This window comes from Neodiprion virginianus, chromosome 5 (assembly GCF_021901495.1).
Source record: "Neodiprion virginianus isolate iyNeoVirg1 chromosome 5, iyNeoVirg1.1, whole genome shotgun sequence".
Taxonomy (NCBI): Eukaryota; Metazoa; Arthropoda; class Insecta; order Hymenoptera; family Diprionidae; genus Neodiprion; species Neodiprion virginianus.
This window is the reverse complement of record NC_060881.1, coordinates 27210523-27229482: the sequence shown is the minus strand read 5'-3', so window position 1 is coordinate 27229482 and position 18960 is coordinate 27210523. Positions and strand designations below refer to the sequence as shown.

The window sequence follows — 18960 nt, the reverse complement described above, 5'->3', positions numbered from 1 at the left end:
ACTCCGAAACGACTTACCTTGCGCAAATCTTTATTCAAATCTTTTTTGTAGAGCGTAAAATTTCCTACAAGAATATGTTTTGTTTATATCTTCACACCGATTCGTTTTCGAGCAATAAAATTCTAAATTTAAAAAAAAAATTTTCCCATGTTATTTAAACGGGAAACAGAAAATTGAGAATCGCCACCTCTAAATATCAATATTAAGAGCTCATATTTTACCGAGGTCATTTTTGAGGGACACTCGGAAGATATTTCAATGTTCTTCGAAAAAAAAAAAATAATTGGTTTTTTTTAAACACTCTAATACACACATATGTATAAGATACAAGTATTTGTCGTATATAATACTATCAGTTCCCGTTAGCAGCAATCGGTAGAAGAATTCGGATCAAGTGCAGAGAGAGTTCGGACGAAATAAATCACGGAGAGAATATCTATTCAAAGTGTCACGTAGAAGTGCGGTGAAGATTTTTCTCGATCATTATTTCATCCCTGCGATTAGATATTCGACTCATTCGGCAAATGAAGTACAATCCTAATGACTTGACGATTCGATTTATTACTTCGTAAAGTATGAAAACACCTCGATGCATATCGAAAAATTGGTGTCGCTGAATCAAACCTCACAATAAGTCGAATAGTGGATAATATCAAAAAACCAATGTCTCGAAATTTCATGCGATGAAAATAAAAAAAAAACAAACACGGGGATCTCGAACCCTTCGGTGTCACATTAAAAGCAACGATGAGCCGAAAGCGCTTTGACGATCACGATCACTGTAACAATGATTAATCAGCATGGTATTTTATAGTCAATCTTCAGTGTTAAATAAATGATTCGCACGATCGATAAACAAACCTGAAATGTACTTGCTATATGCACTTTAGCAATTTTTGCTTACGTTACAGTTAATTTCATATATCCATTATATACTAATCTTATACAATATAAAACACGCACTTCTTTTGGTCGCCATTTAATTTTACTCATCCGATTAATATATGTGTAACGTTAGGCACGCGAAAGAATATGTATATTATCGGGGGATAGAAAAAAAAAGTTAAAAAAAAAAAAAATATACACGCGGAAATTACGAAGTCTCAAAACAAATTTTCATTACGCGTTTCTTTCAAACTCTTCACCTGTTTTTTCCGGGACATACTTTGTTTTTCTTTAACTACTATCAAGGATACCGTATCATTTTATATGGAACTTTGTTCCGGAATGAATAACAGAACGGGGCAAATTTTTTTCGGTAAATATTCATATTACTTTAGTGAGATTATTTTCATCGTCGGATGTTTCGGGTTCGGTATTTAATTTGCTAAAGTCTCGAGTATTTGGCCGTTTGTCAAAAAACTTCCTGCCTTTGCTCTTCCGGTTTTCCGAAAAATTCGAAAGTTTGAAATTTTCTCTCCTCTCGGATTCCCAACCACGCATATCTCGGCGAACGGTCAGCAAGCAGCCTGTAAAAATGGTAAAGGGTATAGAGAAAACGGATTTCCAGCGGATAATGCAATTGGCCGCTCCTGGAACCATGCAAAGGATAAGAATTTGAGAGAAGTACGGAAGAGAAAGCGTCGACAGACGGTGAGACAAGATTTTTACCGTATGATGCGAGACGATCATTTCGATCGGTAAGAAAGTACAAAACAATAATTACGTATAAGAAAAAAAAATCCGCCTAAAAATATGTCATCAAAGTGCGAATTCGGAATGTAAATGATGCAACAAAAAGGAACCCAAACCGAATGAAATAAAAATAGTATAATTTATTTTTACTTGATTTACGTAATACGCGGATACATAAACGATAATTGTCCACGATAAATAATAAACATGAATGTATAATATATGTAACATAATTAAAATACTGTACAGTAAACTAATTAAATATCGCAAAGTTTAAACTATGGACGGATGAAATAATGTGCTCCTCACCAGCAGTTACAATCAACTGTTTGATTTAGGAATTTTCTTCAAACGATGTGAAAATTTTCGAATACTTGTATTAAAAATGAAAAATAAATAAACAGCGGAACAAACGTTTGAAATAGTCCATCACATTTTTAGCAGCATCGATTTTAAAATTAGGAACCAAATTTATCTTCAACGCAAATTAAACGATATTACTGAAAACAGTGTAGTTGATCACGGTCACTGACGAATACTTGTCTGTGAAACTTTGAGTAGCACAAAAGAAGAAAAACAACCCATCAAGTTATTATATACAAAAAATAAATCTAGATTTTAACAGATCGACAAAACATCAACCGTATTCGGTATAAGAATTATAATTAAACAAACTAAATGTTAAAAGAACAGAGTATACCTGTGCGAAAAATTAATTAAGTACATGTGTGTACTGGTTAATACTAAATTACGTCCTGAAAAATTTATAAACATATAATATTGGACAAGACGCTACTCGGACTAATGAATATCAGTGATTCTACAATCAATGTAAAATTAGTAAGTACTCAACATCAGTCAGTTTAAAATACATTAAAAAAGACTGTGCCACCTTGAGAAAGGCATTTAGATGAATAAAATAAAACAACCGTAAGGCGTAGAAATTAATCGCAATTCGTGAAATCAATTGTCGATACTGGTGAAATACAGCGGTGAATACACGGAGTGAATCTGAGCTGCCTTAATAACATGTTCCTTAATAAACAAATCCACAATTAAAAGAAAAGCGAATGAAATAATCGAGAGGTTCAGTTTCAGTCAGTTAAATGTCGTACGAAATACAGAAAAATCAATAATAACGAAGCAGAGAACATACAGTCTCTCTAGACATCAATCTTCCTGAACTAATTTAGTGAACTCGACATCAGTGTCGTCGTATCTGTCAACTCTACCTCTTTTCCTGCATCGGGCAATAATAGCCGCTATCGCAAAGCAGAGTGCCACGAGTACTACAGCCGCGGTGACGAGAGATAAGACGATTGTCGTCGCCGTCACTCCTCTGTGACTCACAGTAACAGGTCGGTCGATGCCAGTCAAAGGAACACTGTCGAGACGCGGAGGCGTCACAGTTGAGCGAATAACAGAAGACGACAATTCTCCTTTGCGACGTTGCTGCTGCTGATGAATTGGTGAATTTGGCACTGTGGAAAAGGTTTGGAAATAACGATAAATCAGTACAGAAGATTTACCTAATCAGGCTTCTAGAAATGGGTGAAACGGATCTCCAAGTGAAATTTAAACATACGAAGCAGAGACTTTCTTTCGAACTCAAAATCTTCAGAAAATAGCTTGGAATCTGATAATAACTTGTTAAACGATCACCGTCCCCAATAAATTTACTAAAAAGCAAAACAGTAATAATTGCTGTTTGTCGAAAGTGAACGTGAATTCAGTTGTTAACCTCTTTCTGGATTATTATGGAAAAAAATGAAAGCGTTCACAAAACTAACGAATGAAACAAACTGCAAGCGATGGATGGATTTCGTGTTTTGCAGAATTTGACACTAGCGCATTTTGATAGAGAGCGTTTAAAATTCTACATTCAATATTTGTAAGAGTAAACCGCAATTACCTTGAGAAAATTTGTAAATTTTGTGCGGATTTAACTCAACAACGTAAATATGTGCTTCGTTACTAGAAACAGCTATGTCGTGTGGAGTTTGCAAGCTTGGATGGGGACCAAACTGTGATAGAATGCTGCCATTGTTTATGTCAATGACGAAGCCCCTACTTTCTTGAAATTTTAGTGCGCCGTTATTAACGAGGTAAATTTTCTCGTTAGCATAAGCGACACTGTATATTTTGTCACCGATCGAAGGGTGTTTGTATTCCTTGTGGAAACTTCCATTATTAGCATGAAAGCACGATATTCTCCCGTTTTCTCTGTCTGCCACAAATATGTAATCCAAATCTTCCGCCAGTGCCAACGCGTGAGGTACTAAAAATGCGTTCGATGGGGGCAAGAAGTAACGGCTCTCTGTAGACAAAATTATTATCGCCCGTTGTTGATTATATACAGTGATACGCGTAAGAAGCTCGTTTTATTTACATCCCAACAAATTCTTATGCCAGATTTAAATTACGAGCAAAAACTGTCACAGATGTTCATGTAAAAACTATGTAGCTGCGAGAGAAGCCGAACATCTCCGAATGGATCAAAAAGTTTCTTTTGCAAGAAATCAGAGCATAAAGAGGTTTTACCTGTCCCTTCCCAATGACGACCCCACGTCAATATTCTCTCTCCCTTTCCATTGAATTTTATTATCCTTGAATTGCAGTATCCATCGCTGACATAAAAGTCACCATTTTTTTGTACGGCAACTGCCGTAGGTTTGCAAAACCTTGTATTACTGTTGCCCGGTTCGAAAGCTTCGCCCAAAATCAAAGACGGTTTGATTTCGTATCGGCCAATCTTTTCCTCGAGCATATGACTGTCCGCGAGTTTCAATTCGACGTCAAATTCTCTACCGGTTTTCACTTTTTGCAATTTGTCAAAAGCCAGATCATTGGCATCGAACTTAAAAACCTGGTGCATGGCTACGTCCGTAATCCAATAATTTCCCAAGTGGTCTACGGTAAGTCCATGCGGCATGTAAAACATGCTGTTACCCCATTCCGAAATCTTTTGTCCACTGTCGCTGTTTATAAGCACAATAGTGTTTTCCCTTACCGGCCCTGCTTCTCTGTCAAACTTATTGTCATTTCCAAAACTACCGATGTTCCACACTCGACTTCCTCTATGAAACACCGCGACGTTACCCTCTGGGTCAATAGACACTGCGGATAACTGGCCAAATGTTATATCTGAAGCCCATTTATCGTCCCAAACTATACCTGTGTATAGAAGAAATACGTACGTTTTACATTTACAAAATTTCCCGTCAATACGTCTAATTAAATTTAGCTGTTTTGTGGCTCGGATAAATTCACAGTATTCTTAGACACAACTGCAAAAGACTCACGACCTCGCAGATTCTGATAAATTAATGTTCTCTAAATTTGTATAAAGCTTGAATTATACTGTTACAAACGCACTCGGATCCAATTTTTCCGAAAATGAATTTGAGCCAGGTGAGATTTGACTCGATGAAACGTCTCTACTAAGTAACGGAGACCACGGCGGTGCTTGTGGTCCTCTTTCCTTGTCCTTTTCTCTGTTTCTGTTGCCATTGTCGTTGTCAGTATAATCGGTATAATCGTTAAAATGAAATTTATTTTCAGACAAATAGGGCGTCTGGATCTGCAAAATCAATCGAAACCGGTAAAATTTCCCAAGATAATTTTATCGAGCATAACTGATGCAGCTCACACGATATTGTTACAGGATGCTCGTAAGCTTTTCCTCACCTGAGAATTTTGCAGCACTGAAGTTTGAGAAGACAGATTGACTAGAACCGCAAGAGTCAACGAGGCCAGACAAGAAGGGTTGAGATAACGTTGACAAAAAGTCATGACGAGAATAAAATGACAGAACTGTTTCTATTTGATGAAAGACTTTGGCAGATGTAGAATGCAGACGTTTACACTAGGTAACTAATAATTTATTGACAAGTATAGCCAATGACAGATATAAAACTGTGTAACTACAATAAAATAAAAAAAAAAAAGTAGAAAAAACACGTGTCACTGCAGCTGATCTACAAGGATTGTCATAATGTTACAGTGAATATTACAACCGCGATTGCTCTTTACCATAATTATAGTTACTATCGTTATGGTCAGGTATTTTAAAAATTTACACTAAAGTTAAAGCAGCCGGCTGACGATTCGCTGGTACTAGTCATCTGTTCATTCTTCAAATCGACGCAACAATCACGCGAAATTATTTGTCCCCGACAATATAGTTGGTATACTTCAGCTGTTTCCGGCTATTCGATCACGTTGCGAGTACCGCTTTGTTATTGTCGTTAAGATTATCAAAATAATACTACGGGCGCTTGACACTAACAAACAGGTTCAACGGTATCCATACGTGTGTACGCAAATAACGCACTCGATAACAGGTGGCATTGGGATGACGCGACGCTGACGTCATTACGACATTGACGGAAGAATTTAGAGACGGTTACCCCTGGGCAAATTGTTGCAACTGATACTCGGCGGGTAAGTGGGCCGGGGCCATTAGAAATCGTCTTATGAATCCGGTAGCTTCTTTGTCGGCGGGACCCGTGCAACAAGCAATCCCATAGTCACGCCTACGAGCAACGCCGCACGGCTGATTCGCATGGAACGCGAACAACGCGGTGGAAAACATCGAGCTGTGTGAACGTAGATGGCACTTCGATTGACATTCAAATGTTTTCGATAGTCACTTTCCAAACAAATGTTGACAATCGAAACAAAAGGCAGTGAATATCCGATAACAAAGCCAACGATCCGGGCGCTTTGAGCTGCCCATATTTGTAAACATCACTTGATTTACGATAAATGAGCTGGCATCAAGAAATCGTCGAAAGACACAAATGTAAACAGATTCAAAGAAACAATACCCAACGATAATATGCGAAGAATTGTAGGGGCGGAGATATGTTGGCGAACGATATAAAATCGATATGAGATGTACTGATGAAAAAATACGAGCCTGTAAATGCATACAAGGCACGGCAATGACACAACATACATTTACAACAGATAGATCGTAATATTCGTGATATGGAGGTTAACGATTCTTTGATCGTCCTCATTGTGAGGTCGGCAGACAGTCGACCTCTTAGCACCATCCCCATAACCGTGCATCCATCACACATCCTGAAGTCCTCGTTGCATAAATGTGTGTGTGTGTGTGGACAAATAAGGCAAAGAAATGGCTAAATAGCAATTTAAACGCCAAGTAATAACTTACGCATAATACAGCCTCGCCGACGATCACCGTACTCGAGTAATACGTACGACTGTCATCTGCAGCTCCCGCTTCCGTGATATCAAGATCATAATAAACAATAACACTCCAATGCATTTGCATTTGACGCAGAAATAAAGAAACAGCACGGATTCTACGAAATCATGATGGTGAATTCGTGGAATTTATGCTATTTCTTTATTTCATCAACAATGTTGAAATCGAGTACAGCACCCCCTTAACCACTTCTTCCTACACCGAACTCACTTCACGAATCACTTTACACTTTACGAATGTAACTTCTTTCACTCGATGGAACTGCACTCATCGTATTGTATAATACTACTCACGATACACTCCGAATATTCCGATTTAAACGCCGCGACGCTCGGCTGCGTGGCTCTCCGTTCGACGACCAAACACGAATGACACGATGCGCTGACAAGTTCAGACTGATTTTCCTGAACGTGTGCGTCGGGTTGCCGTTACACATCGCCTCAGGCGTTCGTACGACCCGATGCTCTAAGGACCCGGCGAATACAGTTCATAAATGAATTTTTAACAGAAAAAACCGTATTATATCGAGTTCAATTTTTACTCAAATTTAGGTCCGTCTCATACCGTAAAAAGTGAATCCCATCTCCGCGAGATGTTATTTGGGTAATATACTGACTAAATATAGTACCACGCACCGTATAATTATGAACGTAACTCGACACGTGTTATATTCGCGAATAATTTGCATGCCTCTCACCACAAAAACAAATATTATTCCTAAGGAGATGGATTCGAGTATAATTGTTGTCGATTAATTGCAGATATATCAGTATCCTGATCATTCATAAATTATTTATACTCCATCTGGTACGTTAAAAAACCGCAGTGAGCGTTCCAGTATTATTATATTTCAATCTCTTATCTCTATAGTACAGCGATCAGTGATTTGAGCAGAGAGAAACCTGATTTGAGTGTGTAGATGGTCGCCTGAAAACATGGCGTCTGTCGGCAGGATTTTGTCCCACGATATAAGACAGAATATACAAAATTTCAAATCGCTATGTAAGTTTGACACACATTAATAAACCCCCTTAGTCACCAATCGTAACGACGTTCTCCGAAAATACTTCTTGGCAGTTATGATTCATTGACTTGTGTTTTCTAACCTCAATGTCTACACTCCAAAAAATACCGGAGAAAACCATTAAACTGTTACATCGCTTTTTATTTAGTTGGAAAAGATTGTCGCTGGTTGTCGTCCCAGGCTATCGAGACCCAAGCAAAATCCTCAAAGGAAAATGCCGATGATAAACGAAAGGTTGATGACAGAGAAAACACTGCCCCACTTGAATTCAGATTCAAGTACCCCGAATTTCTCCCCGATCCAAATGCTGCCTATAGGAATTCAACAAGAGAAAGATTGGAGCGTATGGATATGATGGCACGGAGGGCTCACATAGACATTCCAACATTCTACGTTGGCTCTATCCTTGCTGTTACACTTTCCGATTCACACGCCGTTGGAAAGACAAACAGATTTGTTGGCATTTGTATAGAAAGAAAGGGCTGTGGCTTGAGAGCTAGTTTTAGACTAAGGAACGCCATTGACAAACAGGGAATGGAAGTCGTATACAACATGTACGATCCGACAATTCAAAAAGTAGAATGCCTCAGGTATGTTGTTGGTTGATTTATCAATTTTCTTTGCTTTAAAGTGAAACTCATGGTAAGTTTAACAGAAGGAAAACACCAAATCATTTCAAGCCTAAACCGAAGGTAATGTTTATATATCACATTTACAGGTTGGAGAAAAGACTCGATGACAAATTACTTTACCTACGTGATTGTCCTATTGAGTACAGCACTTTTCCATTTGATATGGAACCAGAGCTCATTGACGAAACAGCTCCTGTCCGTATTAACACACTCAAGGTACCCTTAAAGCCACCGCCATGGCTTGAGAGATGGGAGAGACAGGATTTGAAAGGAGTCCAAGAATTTGAAGTTAACGAAAAACGTAGGAGGAAAGCAGAGAAGCATAAGACACCTTGGGAGGAATTTGATCTAATGAAAATTTACCGGTAAGGTTTTTTTTTTTTGCAAAAGCAAAGAAATATCAACTACGCGACTACTTTGGCTAATTAAAATCTTGATTAAAATTCATTATCAATATTTCAGTCAAACCATACCAATGGAAGATCAGAAGGACATATTCGCTGAAGTATATTCAGATCTTCACAAGCTTGAGATAACAAGACGCAAAATGGCCCGCAAGCGCAAATTCAATCGCCCCGATAAGCCGACGTAGAATAATTTCACTAAAATACGAATAATTTCACTAAAATACACAATTATGTTAACATGTAGATGAAATAAATACAAACTATCATTTCTATGATTACAGAAATGAAAAATAAAAACGTGATTGAATATGTGTCAAATATCTGTTTTTTTCGAGGATGATATAAGTTTCATAAACCTTCGCGCGCACGGAGGTGATTTAACGTCACAGAAAATTTTTTTGTTCTCACAGTTTTTGAAAAAACTTGCTATTCTTTTTTACAAAACCAAAAAAAAAAAGATTCCCAAGCCAATTATATGCGGATACAATTGTAGTGACGGCTCCGTTTGAACAATCGTGATTACCTTACAGAGTGTAAAATTACTACTGTTCGTTACGTATGAAAATAAAGCCAAGACTCTCTCATTTTTTTTATATACAAAATTGTTATAATGCTATATTTAAATTTAAGTTTTACAAGTAAATTATACTGTGAAGTAGACTTACAGTATATTAGGTTTATTGTTAGAACTACTGTAATCACTATCGTCATCACCGAGGAGTAGTAGCTAACAATACGTTTTTTTTTTCTTATTTTTGTTTATGTCGAATAATAATAATAGTCAATGGATCAAAGGTCGATATTCTTTTTTTCACTTCGCTCTACTCTGCTTCGTTTCACTTCTTTCAAAAACAGAATGGCATTCTGTCGTGAAAATATAGCAGATTTCGTAACATAATATCTTCTATTTTATAAAGACTAAGTTTGACTTAAAACCATAAACGGTAAAAAATGATGGTGAATAATAGTGAATGGGTAAATAAGTTGTACGAATAGTAAACTACAACAGGCATTATGCAAAGTCATCCTTGGCATGTCTGGTCTGAACAATGCGGACAACAACAGTGATGTGAAAATTCATAACAATAAATACATATCTGCACGTTATGTTTTGTCACAAACGACCTCTCATTTCCATTTCTTTTTTTCTATCTAATCGCACCCAACTGATGATAAATTTGATATACTTCAAATTATTTACTAATGACTCTATTTTGTACAAAATTTTATGAATCTAGCGTCATTTTGTCAAAAAATTTCGCTACGATCATTGTACAATTTTTGAAATTTGTAATATCTGTGAAACCATTTTTTTATCGAGTAAAATTTGATGCAACGTAATTTTTTCCAAATCTATTTGTTGTCTTTCAAAAATTTTAGCGTCCGACAATTTACACATTAAGAATCTCGTTTTTGGGTTCTAATAATCTTTAATAACATCTTTCAATCGGCATCCCTAGGCGTACTGCTCTTATCAATTGTTAAGATGTGGATGAGGACAAACACAAATCCTACATGCAAAAAGTCTTCAGCAGCTAGTTCGAACTAATATCGATGGAAAACAAATATTTTTTTATTGGCTTTTTAATAAAAATAAAATATGTTTAATTGGAAGAGTTAACTGGTCAACAAAGCCACGTTGATTTCTTTTACCATCTTTACCCGGTAAAGCATCTTGATTAAGTGCTCCTTTGCTAGAGCAGACGTTGAATACCACACTGGACTGTCTGGTACGCAGCTTCTCTCTGGCAGCAAGTAAAACACGTCGTTCCGGGTTTTTACGCTCTCTGGGCTAAAAAAAAAAACAACAGAAAAACAAATAATGAAAAAAAAAAATTAATAGAACAATTGCTCCCTAAAAGTTTATGAATTTTCTATTAATGTGTGACTTTTACTTATATGTCAATAGTCTCCAAATATCCTACTAAATTTGTGATATCAATATGATTGTTCTGCTTCCCACATTCGAAAACTAACGATCGTAGAAAAAAAAGTAAATCTTACCATTTTGATAAGTAGAACTCGTAAAGTTTGACAGGACATCTTAATGGATTTTCTTCGTTTTCTTGTTGCTCGTAAACCTTTTTCTTCCTTGAATTCGCTTCTGTGAAACAAATTTTTTAAACAAGGATGATAAATACCAACGTGCTAAACAAATAAATGCATTTTTCTAGATGGGACAAAACATGTATCTTACCCAAGGCAGATTGTGGGGGATAAAAACGTAACAAGACGTTACGCGAGCCGGGAGCTTTTCCGGCAACTGCCGCAGGCTGAGCAGCAGGATTCCGCTTCCAGTGTTTCATTATGTGTGAAAACGATAGCTGCATGTGCTCATCTACGGTCTGGAAGTAGAGATATGACGTACTTGAGAAAAAGAGAGGAAACCAAATTCTTAAAGTCTCACATTACAGCAACGCGTTCAACGGTTAACCGTTTAAACGAAGAGATCTGAATAAATTTAAAACTCTTTCTTACCACCAGATTGAAGTGCTTCGTATTAAAGAACATTAGTGTGCTAAGTAGTACGTGAGGGGAATGAGCTCCCAACTGTTTACTTTCCCATAGATGTTCCTCCTCGACTCTAGTTACAATGTATTCTATAAGACAGATTAAGAAGTGTAAATAAAATGAAAAAACCTAAGGGATAATTACCTATAAATAAAAGGTCGATTATTCTCGGAATATTTAATCGACCACTCGGTTTATAAGTTCTTCAAATATTTCATACATCAAATCCAAATTATTACTTACGAGCGTCATTGTATAACACAGAGAATTTCTTAGCAACGTCGTTCAAGCATTCTGTGAACTTTTCGTAGTAAGAATCGGTAAATATGTTGTCTATTCGATTATTTTCAAATAGATATTGTTGTATACCTGAAAATTCATCAAACCTTAGTCATATTGGAAATTGTAAATAAAACTACAAAGACAGGGTATCAAAAGTAAAGAAAGGGAACTGTAAGCAAGCTATGTTTAAAATGAGTAAATTTTTTACCTAGGCATAAATAGTATATAGTATCAGGTGCGTATTCCGCGCCGTTCGGTTTTCTCACTTCTTTTACAAACAAACATAACGAGTAATTTAACTCATCAGCTGTCAATTGTAATAGATCAGTTTTAAATAATTTCACTCTCCTTGCAGGCGTACTTTGCTTCTCTAATTCAGCGTTCTTGCCTACCACCTGAAAATCCCAAAAATATCTATTTAAACGACTAGTCAGCACAGGCAAGAGCAGAACTTGGTCAGTAATATCTGACAAAATACCAAAGTTAAAGTTCTCTAAGAACAACGTGGCAAAAACTTCTTTAAAAAGTTTAGAATCTTATTTACTGTCGAATTACTGTCAGAGACACTTCAAAGGTCCCTAATTCACACTAAAAAAACTAATACAATCTTCTCGAAAATTTTCAAATTCTTATTCCTTTGCCAGATATATGTTTATTCTTCGTTCTCTTACCCATTGCCTCCAAGCATTGACTCCAAAAGTATATTTTAGAGCCATGTTGGCATCTGGTTTTTCTATGGGTTCCATGATTCTCGGTTGCGGGGGCAGCTGCGGCTCCGGAGGAGGCATTAGGGGTATATCATTTGTCCCAGACACTCTTCTACCACGTTTACTTGGCGTAGAGCGTGGTTTATAGGGAACCATGCGTTTCCGGCCGCGAGTTGAAGTTATCAGTCTCTCAGGTTGAACTGTTACAGGACGGAGAAATAAAGGTTGAATAAGACATTTCTCGTATTGATTTAGCGCATAATTTTTGCTTATTTACCATCTCCGTCTATTGTAGAATCTTGCTGGGGAGGAGCCTGTGTAGCAGTTATCGTATTTGGGGTCAACGCAGCTTCAAGATCAACTGCAGGCTCGTCCAGCTCTCCAGTAGCCATTTTTAATGCCATTTGAAGCATGTCATCTCCAAAAGCATGGCTCGAATCTACACCGTCAGGACTGAAACCATCGCTAGTCGAGTTGGCAGGTACATCGGCTACGTCGTCTCTGTGGGGATAAAGATTTTCATATTAAAATAAAACGAACGTAGAAACCAAGTTGCAGAATTTTTTGTTTCATAACTTCAACAATCATGCAATGCGCACATCAGAAAAACGCACCTATTATCGTCCTCGGAATCTGAATCACTCTCGTTGCGTTTTTTCTCAGTTGCAACCATTTCCGCCATCATCAGTAGCTCTGCCTCAAACGGATCTGCGGGTATCTTCTCCTGTATTCTCTTTATCTCCTTGAATATGCCTTTGGCGCTATTTCTAGTAGTGGGAATAAATATTGGAACTGGAATGGGTAGAGGAAATGGAAAAGGTACGGGAAATGGCATGCTGTACATGTGCATCGGAAACGGAACGTAAATAGGAACAGGGATTGGTATCAAAATCTGTGGTGTGTCATCGGTTTGCGTTGACTTTGTGCAGGGGTGAGGTCGGACAGAAACGCCCTTTGTGTGCATCAGCGGCTTGCATTGGGTTACTTTGTTGTGGACCTTTGTTGGACTAGCAGGTCTACTTATGATTTGTTGCGTGTAAAGGACTTGAGGTGGCTGACTCTGGACAGAGACATTTGTGTTTATATTGTTGGTCTGGTTCTGCTGTGTAGTCGGGCTGCAAGTTTGCCCGTTTGCAATTGAAGCAAGACTTGTAACAGAGGAAATAATTGGCAAGCTTTTGGTCTGAAGGTCAGGTGGCTGCTTTTGACTAGGTTGTACAACCGATCGCTGCTGGGCGATTGATCTTTTAGGATTTCCAGTTGGTACCGGATCGTCGCTGGATGGAATGGTGATCGGAGATTTCGTGTACTGGCTTTGAAAGTTCATCACGCATTTGTAGGAGCAGAAATTTCGTATTGTTGCGTCTGACATCGTGAGATGGTATTGAGCTTGTGAAAACTCTTTACAAAAGTCACAGTTTATTCTCCTTGCGGATACAGCGTTAATGGAAACCTGAAAAGTAAACACGGTTAGCAGAATTTAGTATTAGTTTGATTAAATTTCAAATTCGTCTACAAAATTTGTTCGGTATTAGGTTTCAATTGAGAAAATCTTTGGTCTACTTACTTGATAAAGGGTGAGACAATTCAAACTGCACATCATCATTACTTGTCCAGATTTAAGTTCCTTCTTTATCATATCGAAATTGTACTTCTTAACTTTGCACCAATTGCACGGTACAATTTTTCTGTTAGTTATTATGAAAACGTTGAGGCATGTCTTGTTACAGAACATGTGCGCCTCTCCTTCATAGAAGACAACAAAATTCTTTTTACTCAACAACTGGAAGAATTTTTTACACGTCGAACATTGATCTGGGTCAACCTTGTTCACAAATTTAAATGCTGCAAAACAAGGATCACTGCATATGGCTGCTGGAGTCCCTCCATCAATTTGTACTTCGCAGTGGACTATTTTTTCCTACAAAAAAGTAGTGAAGAGGGTTATAAATATACATATACATGTAACGAAGTACGTGTCTTTTTCATATCTGAAGATGTAGGACTTGATCGAAGAGCAAAAGTCAATCTATACTCTTCCAACCAAGTAAGCAAATCTAAAGTTGCTTTCTTCAGAACAGATCTACATTCTGGGGACTTATTGTTGGCCTCGACTAGACTATGAATGGTAAAAAGTAAATCTCACCAGTTGGCAAACACTGCAAGACTTTTTCACTGATGCCGGAGGTTCACTGGAGCTCATTCTGGAATATTTCTCCATGCAATCCTGAGTGCAGAAGTCTTTAAACTGTCCTTTATCCCCCACAGGAGCTAAAAATCCTTCTGTACCAGAACTGATATCCTTCTGACAATAGCTGCATACCTTTAATCCTTTTTTGAATTCCTCTAAGCATGTTGAGCAGCAGAACTGCCTGACGTCATACCCAAAGCGTACACAGTACTTTCCTAGGCTGACCGCCTGGACGGAGCCATTGCAATTCCTACAATAGCTTCCGTATTTGGTTTGGAATTTGCCCAGGCATTCCTCATTGCAGAATTCCATTGTCTCCCAGGAAAGATTTTTCTCGTCATTCGCATCGACGATCAAGAGACACCCTGCGCATCTCTTTTCCCGTTTTGAGTTAACTCCATCGCTCGGAATATCGGTTGCTTTGTTATTAGCTGCCTTAAATGAATTCCTACATTCCTTTGAGCAAACATTGAAGCACTCTGTGCCTATCTTCACCTTTATTTTGCACGACTGCTCTTTATTGCATTGTTTACACTTCTCTTTCTGCTTACTTCCCTCAGACTCTGAATTTTGTGGATCGTCATCTAGGTTTATAACATCAGCAGAAGAAGGTTTGCCACCCTTCGACTTAACGGTCACAATTCTTCCCTTCTTTGGAATCAACTGTCCAGATATCGCCTTGGTTACAACCGGTTTTTTCACAATAGTCAGACTTTGATCGTCATCCATAATTTTTTCCGAATCTACCGCATTGTTCTCTACCGATTCTTCCTCCGGCTTTTTCTGACTCTCTACGCCTTCGCTAGTCTTCTCTGCTGTTCCTCCAGGCAAAATGACCTTCATACTATCAGGAATAATACATAGCTCATCATCCTGCCCAGGAAGAACATCAGATGATATGTCTTCGGCCCCTAAAGGTGGAAGGCTCGCCTTAGCCAAAAGTTTCTCTCCTTCTTTACCATCTTTTTGGATCTCATCATCTCCGGGGCTTTCTTTTCTTTCAGCTGCTTCTCCAGTATCTCGTTCTTCAACAGCCTCTTTGTTGTTCTCCTCCGATTTATCCTCATTCTCAATCGAAGGAGTCGTAACTAACTTCTGCACTTTTATAATTTCGTCAACAGTTTTATCGGAAATAACATCTGCCACAGAGTCACCACTGTCAGCTTTACTCAGTATTTCATTGCTCAAATCATCTTTAGATTTGTCTGGCTGAAAGTTGTCCTTAGCTTTAACTACATCCTGGAGGTTATCAGCCTGGTCTCCAAGCTTCTGAAGGTCAGCAATTTCCCCATCAAGATTATCAGCCTCCATATGATCGTCGTCTGGATGTTCCGAGTTCTCATTGTCACCGCCGAATGGATCTTCCGCATTATCGATGGACTGATTTTCTATGTGAGACTCGTCGTGCTTATCCTCTTGCGATATTTGCACAAACTCTGTATTCTCAGGCTCTATGACAGACACATTCTTTTCTACCAGTGCATCTTTCTCCTGGCCATCGAGACTAGATTCTGAATTTAACGAGTCAAATTTTTTTGTATCATATTCCACAGCACTTTCACTAGCTTCAGGTTTTTTCTCAGCCTCGACACCCCCGCCAACTTTCAAATTCCAAAGTGATTCATCAGGCTCAGATACCTTTTGTTTTGTTATATCTACCTCTACACACTTTTCAGAATTAGGTTCTTTTTCCATCTCTGGATCATCAGCACAAGTATCTAAAGCCTTTTCTACATCAGAATGGTCAGATTTTTGCGGGGATGGAGGTTTTGAACTATCCTCTATATTGTCCATACACTTTTTGGAGTCAGGTTTTTCATCCATCGCTGTGTCGTCAGCAAAAGTATCTAAAGCCTTTTCTACGTCAGGATTATCTGATTTTTCAGGAGACTGTAGTTTTGAACTCTCCTCTACTGTGTCCAAGTTTCTCTTCTCTGGCTTTGATGGTTTTTCTAAATTTGGAGATTTGCAAACTATAGTAGATTCTTCTGCCTCAGAGGTTGGATTTTCACTCACACTTGTCATAGATACATCTGTATCTTTCCAGTCCGAGTCAAGAGGATTTAAGCTAAGGGAATTTTCGTTAGATTCAACATTCTTGTGGAACGCTAGGTCAGTTACAGTAGATGACTTAATCACTCTATTGTCTTCTATTGAGTCAACTAGCTTAGGAACAGACGCGGTATCTGCATCAGATTTAGGAGTATCTTCTAGATTTGTCTCACAGCTTTTAGGGGGTACAGGGTTTTCGTTTTTATCATCAACCACTGCTAGAGTTGTTTCCAAGCCTGTAAGACCATCTTTTTCGTGTATTTCGGCATTTTCATCCATTACATATGCCTCAGCTTCTGGTTGAGCTTCCGTAGAACTAGGAGCAATCGAGTCGTCAGTCGCTGAGACGGCTTCTGTGTCTTGCTCCATGATTATGATTTCGCACGGTTTCTGTTTTGCACTTTGATGTGTATTTTAACAATGACTCAAGCCTCATTAGCGGGAAGCTTCGGTAAGATTATTCCATCGTACATCTTCCCAAAAATCTGTAATGAATAATTAGTCTTATATTGAAATCGGCTTGAAATTTGTCAACAAATAACAATAAGAGAAATTGGTTAAGTTTTTAGAGGTTAGGTTCGAGATCGACTTGCGTTAACACCGCCATGTTGTATTTATTATTTTTAGCGAAAAAAATAGAGCTGATAGTTGGTAAGGAAGGTTATACATGACGCATTTTTAATCCTTGTTATTAAAAAGAGAATGAATTTATTCTCTGTCAACAATTGTAAGGGGAAGGTGTATACTTGTTTACTTGAATGTTAAACAACTATACAAACGAATCACGCACCAATTACGCGACTGAAACATCCTAGACTCGGTTTATCGTGCGTAGAAAAGTTTTTAACCAAACTGTTTGATGTGATTTAATGATATACGCATACATGCACAACGACGCTGCAGGTTTCGGCGAGAAACGCCGCACAGGTAATTCGTGGTATTTTCTTCTTTACTCACTTTTTAGTCATATGTAATTCACGTGCCTTCGCATTCAATCCTGGTCAGAGGGTTTGGAGCCAATATCATTCACTGATTGTTGGGATTTTTTCCTTTTTAATAAATAAAATGCACAAATTCCAACCCCGTTCAACTGACACTTTACACACGTATTTTTTAAGGCTTTGTTTGTGTGCTACCCCATCCAAACATAGGCGGCATGATAGATGGCGCTACCAGCCCGGGAATCACAAGGCTCACAAAGAATATCAAATTCTCATCATTAATGAACATCAAATTGCGTGAAATATTATTTCAATTGAGAAACATACCTGAAAATGTGACAATAAACTCCCGTGAGGGTGAGATTTAATGGCTTCAATCAACGCTCGTTTCAGCATCTTGTATGTGCGTTATTTTATGGCGAATTCGATTTACAGAAAAAATGCACACTCGATGCAGATTTCTAGCTTTTTCGTTGGCTCAAGGCTCGGGAATATATACTCAGTGCGCATTTTTTCTGCGAGCCAAATTCGCCATTAGAAACATTAGTAGGGATTTTGACTGGCTGCGCCGCGTACGTTTTCCCTAGGTTTCCACCGTTGCTATTGGTTGAAAACTAGGGAAATCGCAATCAAGGCAAACAGTGTAGCCAGTTCAAAACGCTACGGTCGCATGATGAGAATTACGTGTGAATGAAATTTAATATTGATTATTGTACAAAGATTTTATAAATTTTTTACAATTTTCCCCATGGATTGTTAGTAAAAAAAAGACAGTATGCCAGCGAGTCTCATTGTCAGAGCAAATTTCCACTAAACGTTATGATAAGGATAGGGCAGTGTGCATACCTTGATGGGAGATTGTCCATGGTGACGCCACACAATCAAAATTATTGTATACGCGATGTAACAAGTGAAAATAATTATTTCATACTTATTTTCCTCATGAATAGTATATTCTCTTGTGAAATGCGGAAACGACAAATTTAAGAATAATCCGTCGATATCAAGGAATGCATCGAAGTATAAAAATAGCTTCGATTGAATAATAATCACCTAGTTTGAACAAGATGCAAGATTTGAATACATAGCGTGTGAAGTATGCGAATGAAAATAGAAATAAAACTGATTCATTGATTTTCATATTTTTTTCACAAGGTACACGACCTCTGTGTTTACATTATCGTAGCTCTATATATATATATATAGGTATGTATGTATGTATTATTTAATAATTTCTTTATTTTTTTCAAATATTTAATGGTTGAATTTGTATCGTATTTGTATTAGTTTATAATATAATATAGGTATATATTATATATCATACTTTCAATAGAATCAACAG

At 37.8% G+C, this 18960-nt stretch overlaps 3 protein-coding genes across 6 annotated transcripts; 1 reads left to right on the top strand and 2 right to left on the bottom strand.

Annotated features, from left to right (window-relative positions):
* Positions 1-210: 210 nt before the first annotated feature.
* Positions 211-5461, bottom strand: LOC124304458 (peptidyl-alpha-hydroxyglycine alpha-amidating lyase 1-like). Its single transcript, XM_046762720.1, has 6 exons — positions 5323-5461; positions 5011-5215; positions 4177-4809; positions 3548-3952; positions 2868-3116; positions 211-1469 (listed from the first exon to the last, which is right to left on the bottom strand). Exons 1-6 carry the CDS (start codon positions 5425-5427, stop codon positions 1267-1269), a joined length of 1800 nt encoding a protein of 599 aa, XP_046618676.1. The 5' UTR covers positions 5428-5461; the 3' UTR covers positions 211-1266.
* Positions 5462-7627: 2166 nt separating this feature from the next.
* LOC124304459 (39S ribosomal protein L19, mitochondrial) lies at positions 7628-9252 on the top strand. Its single transcript, XM_046762721.1, has 4 exons — positions 7628-7873; positions 8044-8485; positions 8614-8892; positions 8990-9252. Exons 1-4 carry the CDS (start codon positions 7807-7809, stop codon positions 9117-9119), a joined length of 918 nt encoding a protein of 305 aa, XP_046618677.1. The 5' UTR covers positions 7628-7806; the 3' UTR covers positions 9120-9252.
* Positions 9253-9706: 454 nt separating this feature from the next.
* Positions 9707-18160, bottom strand: LOC124304457 (zinc finger MYM-type protein 4). Of its 4 annotated transcripts, XM_046762715.1 has the most exons (13): positions 17946-18160; positions 17635-17869; positions 14581-17162; positions 14002-14355; positions 13049-13887; positions 12712-12935; positions 12399-12634; positions 11936-12122; positions 11689-11814; positions 11413-11534; positions 11132-11279; positions 10939-11038; positions 9707-10726 (listed from the first exon to the last, which is right to left on the bottom strand). In XM_046762715.1, the coding sequence occupies exons 3-13, from the start codon at positions 17044-17046 to the stop codon at positions 10552-10554; spliced, it is 4977 nt and encodes a 1658-aa protein (XP_046618671.1). In that variant the 5' UTR covers positions 17047-17162; positions 17635-17869; positions 17946-18160; the 3' UTR covers positions 9707-10551. The 4 variants fall into 4 exon arrangements, with proteins under 4 accessions (XP_046618671.1, XP_046618674.1, XP_046618672.1 ...); XM_046762718.1 differs by lacking the exon at positions 17635-17869; XM_046762716.1 differs by lacking the exons at positions 17635-17869; positions 17946-18160 and adding an exon at positions 17468-17566.
* Positions 18161-18960: the final 800 nt, after the last annotated feature.

Excerpts from the sequence above, each read along its gene's own strand:
- LOC124304457 (XM_046762715.1), bottom strand. The coding sequence starts at position 17,046 with ATGGAGCAAGACACAGAAGCCGTCTCAGCGACTGACGACTCGATTGCT. Across the intron at positions 12,123-12,398 it reads TCAATGCTTGGAGGCAATGG|GTGGTAGGCAAGAACGCTGA; the intron begins GTAAGAGAACGA and ends TGGGATTTTCAG. Across the intron at positions 11,280-11,412 it reads CGAAGCACTTCAATCTGGTG|ACCGTAGATGAGCACATGCA; the intron begins GTAAGAAAGAGT and ends CTCTACTTCCAG.
- LOC124304459 (XM_046762721.1), top strand. The coding sequence starts at position 7,807 with ATGGCGTCTGTCGGCAGGATTTTGTCCCACGATATAAGACAGAATATA. Across the intron at positions 7,874-8,043 it reads ACAAAATTTCAAATCGCTAT|TTGGAAAAGATTGTCGCTGG; the intron begins GTAAGTTTGACA and ends CTTTTTATTTAG. Across the intron at positions 8,486-8,613 it reads CAAAAAGTAGAATGCCTCAG|GTTGGAGAAAAGACTCGATG; the intron begins GTATGTTGTTGG and ends TCACATTTACAG.
- LOC124304458 (XM_046762720.1), bottom strand. The coding sequence starts at position 5,427 with ATGACTTTTTGTCAACGTTATCTCAACCCTTCTTGTCTGGCCTCGTTG. Across the intron at positions 5,216-5,322 it reads CAGTGCTGCAAAATTCTCAG|ATCCAGACGCCCTATTTGTC; the intron begins GTGAGGAAAAGC and ends TTGATTTTGCAG. Across the intron at positions 3,117-3,547 it reads AATTTACAAATTTTCTCAAG|TGCCAAATTCACCAATTCAT; the intron begins GTAATTGCGGTT and ends CCTTTTCCACAG.